General features: G+C 45.8%; 1 protein-coding gene across 1 annotated transcript; it reads left to right on the forward strand.

Annotated features, from left to right (window-relative positions):
• The first annotated feature begins 223 nt into the window (after positions 1-223).
• On the forward strand, positions 224-1,557 carry LOC111534758 (putative cytosolic acyl coenzyme A thioester hydrolase-like). The gene is given in 4 exon segments (XM_023201282.1): positions 224-329; positions 332-574; positions 577-1,187; positions 1,492-1,557. Coding segments are annotated over 4 exon segments (1,002 nt in total). The 5' UTR covers positions 224-247.
• The last annotated feature ends 4,825 nt before the right edge of the window (positions 1,558-6,382 follow it).

The raw sequence follows: 6,382 nt of genomic DNA on the forward strand, positions 1-6,382 counted from the left end.
AGTAAATGCTTGATATGTGTCAGGTGTTCGAAAAATATTAGTTTATTCCTCAACTGAATTGAAAGGATTGAATATTTTCTAACTCGTTTCTACTTATTGATAAATAATAGTTTTATTATTGGTGAATTTTAAAATTGAAGTTAGCTAAAACTGCAATCATTTTAACAACTAAAACTTTAATTTTCTCAACACTAAAACTCAATTCCGCGCCAGGCCTGCCAGACACCTGCGCCCGCCCGCAGCCACCATGGCAGCTGCCAGCATGTCTGGCCCAGACATCGAGACGCCGTCTGCCATGCGGCCAGATGACGCCAGTGTGGCCCGCAATGTCTAGGGGTGACCATCCTGAAGATGATCGAGGAGGTGGGCGCCATCATCAGCACCTGGCCTTGCAACAGCCAGAACAGGGACCACTGTGTGGCCACTCTGGCTCGAGTCCAGCACACTGACTTCCTGTGGCCCATGTGCATCGGTGAGGTGGCCCACATCAGCACATTGATCACCTACACCTCCAAGCACTCAGTGAAGGTGCAGGTCAACGTGATGTCCGAAAACATCCTTACAGGTACCAAAAAGCTACCAATAAAGCCACCCTCTGGTATGTGCCCCTGTCGCTGAAGAACATGGACAAGGTCCTCGAAGTGCCTCTTGTTGTATATTTACGGCAGGAGCAGGAGGAGGAGGGCCAGAAGCGATACAAAACCCAGAAGCTGGAGCGCATGGAGACCAAGTGGAGGAAGGAGGACGTCGTCCAGCCAGTCCTCAACCCAGAGTCGAACACTGTCAGCTACAGCCAGTCCAGCTTGATCCACCTGGTGGGGCCTTCAGACTGTACCCTGCACAGCTTCGTGCATGAAGGCATGACCATGAAGCTCACGGACGAGGTCGCCGGGATGGTAGCTGCACGCCACTGCAAGACCAACCTCGTCACAGCTTCCGTGAACGCCATTAATTTTCACAAGATCAGAAAAGGCTGCATCAAGACCATCTTGGGACGCAAGGCCTTCACGAGCAATAAATCTGTAGAGATAGATGTCTTGGTGGATGCCAACTCTGTTGCGGATAGCTCCCAGAAGCGCTACCAGGCCGCCAGTGTCTTCACGTAAGTGTCACTGAGCCAGGAGGGTGGGTCGCTGCCCATGCCCCAGCGCTTGCCCGAGACCCAGGATGAGAAGAAGCGCTTTGAAGCCTGACTCGGTGGCTCAAGTCTGTAATCCCAGCACTTTGGGAGGCTGAGGCAGGCGAATCATCTGAGGTTGGAAGTTCAGACCAGCCTGGTCAACATGGTGAAACCCTGTCTCTACTAAAAATACAAAAAATTGGCCAGGCGTGATGGTGCACGCCTGTAATCCCAGTTACTCAGGAGGCTGAGTCAGGAGAATCTCTTGAACCCGGGAGGCGAAAGTTGCAGGGAGCACTCCAGCCTGGGCAACAGGAGCGAAACTGTCTCAGAAAAAAAAAAGAGAGAGAGAGAGAGAGAAGCGCTTTGAGGAAGGCAAAGGGCGGTACCTGCAGATGAAGGCGAAGTGGCAGGGCCACATGGAGCCTCAGCCCTAGACGCCCTCCTCCTGCCGCTGGGGCCTTGAGTAGACGTGGCAACAGGCCCAGTATCCAGTCACATAGAAGTTACCCCTTTGGCCAAAAACCCAATTCACATTGAGAGCTGGTGTTGTCTGAATTTTTCATATCATAGTATTAACCTGTACTCTCTCCTGCAAACCTACACACCAAAGCTTTATTTATATCATTCCAGTGTCAAAGCTACACAGTGTTGTCCTGAGCGCTAGGAGGCATTCTGTGGAAACCCTGAGGAATGCTTCCAAGCACACTGCAAGGTATGGGAAGAACCCAGCACCACTAATAAAGCTGCTGCTTGGCTGGAAAAAAAAAAATTCTTCTGGGCGCGGTGGCTCATGCCTGTAATCCCAGCACTTTGAGAGGCTGAGGCAGGCAGATCACTTGACATCAGGAGTTCCAGACCAGCCTAGCCAACATGGCAAAACCCGTCTCTACTAAAAATACAAAACTTAACTGGGTGTGGTGGCGGGCACCTGTAATCCCAGCTACTCGGGAGGCTGAGGCAGGACAATCTCTTGAACCTGGGAGGCAGAGGTTGCACTGAGCCGAGATCATGCCACTGCACTCCAGCCTGGGCAACAAGAGCGAAACTCTGTCTCAAAAAAAAAAAAAAGAAGAGAAAGAAAACACTAGAACTCAAATATCCAGGATTTTTAATCAGGTAACTAATGTAGATAAGGGGGAAAAAAACTAAGAATATACTGATTTACCTGGAAAAATGTTATTTGTAATCCCAACTTGCTATCTGAATGTAATAATATCACTTAACATCAGTGACTTTTTTTTTTTTTTGAGACATACTTTTGTTCTTGTTGCCCAGGCTGGAGTGCAATGGCATGATCTCAGCTCACTGCACTCTGCCTCTCCGGTTCAAGCAATTATCCTGCCTCAACCTCCCGAGTAGCTGGGATTATAGGCATCTGTCACTATGCCTGGCTAATTTTTTGTATTTTTAGTAGAGATGGGGTTTCACCATGTTGGTCAGGCTGGTCTCAAACCCCTGACCTCAGGTATTCCACCTGCCTCGGTCTCCTGAAGTGCGGGATTACAGGCGTGAGCCACCGCACCCGGCCAGCAACTTTTTAATATATAAAACCATGCCTTGGGCCAGGGTCGTTGGCTCACCCTGTAATCCCAGCACTTTGGGAAGCTGAGGTGGGTGGATCACCTGAAGTCAGGAGTTCGAGACCAGTCTGACCAACATGGTGAAAACCCCAGCTCTACTAAAAATACAAAAATTAGCCATGCATGGTGGAGTGTGCCTGTAGTCCCAGCTACTCAGGAGACTGAAGCAGGAGAATCCCTTGAACCCGGGAGGCGGAAGTTGCAGTGAGCCGAGATTGAGCCACTGCACTCCAGCCTCAGCTGCAGAGCAAGACTCCGTCTCAAAACAACAACAACAACAAAAACTTGTTCCAGATCAGAAATCAATCATAATTTATACGATAATGTCAATGAGTTTTCTCTCTCTCTTTTTTTTTTTTTTTTTTTTTTTTTTGGCTAAGTGCAAAACATAGAAGGATTTGGGCCTGGCGCCGTGGCTCACACCTGTAATCCCAGCACTTTGGGAGTCCAAGGTGGGCGGATCACTTGAGGTCAGGAGTTTGAGACCAGCCTGGCCAACATGGCGAAACCCCATCTCTAATAGAAATACAAAAATTAGCTGGGCATGGTGGAGTGTACATGCAATCTCAGCTATTTGGGAGGCTGAGGCAGGAGAATCACTTGAAGTGAGCCAAGATGGCACCACTGCACTCCAGCCTGGGTGAAAGAGCAAGACTCTGTCTAAAAATATATATATATATATATATATACACACACACACACACACATATATACGTAGATATATATAGAAGGATTTGATCTGTATGGACCATAGAAAAGGGAAGTTAAATAATGGTATTTCTGCAGAAGTTAGCCAGCATCGATCAGTGTAGCCTTGCTCACTACACAGATTCTCCAGTCTCCTTCAGTTTGATTCAGTAAATATATATTCCTATAGTTTATGTTGAGGTCTTGAGGGCATCTAATAAAAGACATGGCTCTTCTCTGCCCAAATTGAGAATAAAGGGCAAACATAAGGTAAATGTGAGGTCAGATATCACCTTGAACTGATAAGGATTAACTGGAGGATGCAGCTCATGAGAACCAAACTGACCTGTCACCTGAACCCCAGAATGATATACACTTACCTACCCTGTTCCACAGGCAGCAAAGGCACACATTATGGCTTTCATGGGGCCATAGGCACTTCTGCTTTTTTCTTGGGCTCCCCTTCTTTTTCCTTCATTAAATATATATACTAAAAATTGTACATTATGACTATACTGATATACATATATTAAAACATTTTTGTTTGAGCTACAAATTCCCTTTTTCTTCTTCTGTTTTTTCTTTTTTCTTTTTCTTTCTTTTTTTTTTTTTTTTCATACAGGGTCTCACTGTGTTGCCCAGGCCGGACTATAGCGCCAATATCTCGGCTCACTCCAGTTTAAGCCTCCTGGGCTCAAGGATCCTCCCACCTCAGCCTTCCGAGTAACTGGGACCAAAGGCGCATGGCACCACACCCAGCCAATTTTTAAATTTTTGTAGATAAGGATACAGGGTCTCACTATATTGCCTAGGCTAGTCTCCAACTCCTGGGCTCAAGGGATCCTATGGCAGCAGCCTCCCAAAGTGCTGGGATTACAGGCTTGAGCCACCACACCCAGCCTCATTTTTTTTCTTCTGATTTTAAAGGAAATTAAAACATTTTCATGGACCCTAGGCACTGCCTGCTGTGCCTAAGGAAGAAGTTGGCCCTGGGCAACACTGAACACACTGGCCCAAGTAAGGCTTAAATCCCAGAGGAAGTGCGTACTCTTGAGAGAAATGAGAAGAAATGAGGCAAGCATACCTAGGTTGTTCTTCCTGATTTAGCAATCAGATGAGTTACTCTCTGACTTGGATTACAATGAATAAAGGGAAAGCAATGAGCGCATCATTCCAGCTCAACTCACGTGAAAGAAAATAGCAGTAGAGAAAAAGCAACCCTCTCTTAGCAATTCTGTTCTTAAGGCTGAAATGATTGCATTTGGTTATCGTAATTAGATAACACTGGTCTTTTATGATTACCCATCTAATTCTTCTTGCTCCAGATTCCTGTTTACCAGAAAATCTGATTATAACTAGGCTTCCCATGTAGATTATCCTATAAGGAAAGAATATCTCAAGCAGGCTGGGGTGGTGACTCGCGCCTGTAATCCCAGCACTTTGGCAGGCCCAGGCAGGTGGTTCACTTGAGACCAGGAGTTCAAGACCAGCCTGGACAAAATGGCAAAATCCTATCTTTACCAAAAATACAAAACATTAGCTGGTATGGTGGCTTGAGCCTGTAGACCCAGCTACTCAGGAGGCCAAGGTAGGAGGATGGCTTGAGCCCAGGAGGTAGAGGTTGCAGTGAGCTGAGATCGTACTGCACTCCAGCCTGGGTGCCAGAGTGAGACCCTGTCTCAAAAACAAAACAAAAAGGCCGGGCGTGGTGGCTCAAGCCTGTAATCCCAGCACTTTGGGAGGTCGAGACGGGTGGATCACGAGGTCAGGAGTTCGAGACCATCCTGGCTAACACGGTGAAACCCTGTCTCTACTAAAAAATACAAAAATCTAGCCGGGCGAGGTGGCTGGCGCCTGTAGTCACTGCACTCCAGCCCGGGCCACAGAGCGAGACTCCGTCTCAAAAAAACAAAAAAAACAAACAAACAAAAAAAAAAAACAAAAAATCTCAAGCAGCTGATAAAATATACAATCTGAATATACAGTCTGCTGTCTGGTTACATTTCTCATTGTAAGGTAGTAAATTAACATTCTGGTCTATATATTCTCACAAGAGACTGGCATGAGAATCCATGGATTCATTTAACTCATTTTCATATAACTGACTTGACCATGTTATTGAACTGAAAATGTTGAAGTTCCAAATCTAAACCATAATGACTTAATCCAAGATACTACAACCCTAGAAGACTCTAAGTAGCCAGAAAGTTTGTATTAGCTGCAATTCAATTTTCCCATTTTCTAACCACAACACACCCCCCAGTCCTCACACCTTTCTTATAATCCTATGTCCTCAAATTAGCTGACTGGGGCAGTCCGAGGGAGCAAAAAAGTAGGAAACACTCCAGCAAAATGTTTCTGATTTTTTCCTTTTTTTTTTTTGAGACAGAGTCTGGCATGATCTCGACTCACTGCAACCTCTGCCTCCCGGGTTCAAGCAATTCTTCTGCCTCAGCCTCCTGAGTAGCTGGGATTACAGGCACGCACCACCATGCCCAGCTAATTTTTGTATTTTTAGTAGAGAGGAGGTTTCATCACATTGGCCAGGCTGGTCTCATTAACTCCTGACCTCGTGATCCGCCCTCCTTGGCCTCCCAAAGTGCTGGGATTACAGGCATGAGCCACCATGCCTGGCCCTTTAATTTTTCTTATTTGCTTTCTTTTCCCTCTCTCTCTCTCTTTTTTTTTTTTTTTTTGTTTTGTTTTGTTTTGTTTTGTTTTGTTTTTGTTTTGTTTTTTGGAGACTTTTTTTATTATTTTTATTAATTTTTTTTGAGAGACAGGGTCTCACTATTTTGCGCAGACTGGTCTCAAATACCTGGGCTCAAGCAATCCTCCCACCTTGGTTTCCCAAAGTGCTAGGATTACAGGCATGAGCCACAGCACCTGAACTATTTTTCAATTTTTCAAACTATTATTTTCTTTCTTTTTTTTTTTTTTTTTGAGATGAAGTGTCACGCCTGTCATCCAGGCTGGAGTGCAATGGCACAAC

Source organism: Piliocolobus tephrosceles, chromosome 3, assembly GCF_002776525.5.
Source record: "Piliocolobus tephrosceles isolate RC106 chromosome 3, ASM277652v3, whole genome shotgun sequence".
Lineage (NCBI taxonomy): Eukaryota > Metazoa > Chordata > Mammalia > Primates > Cercopithecidae > Piliocolobus > Piliocolobus tephrosceles.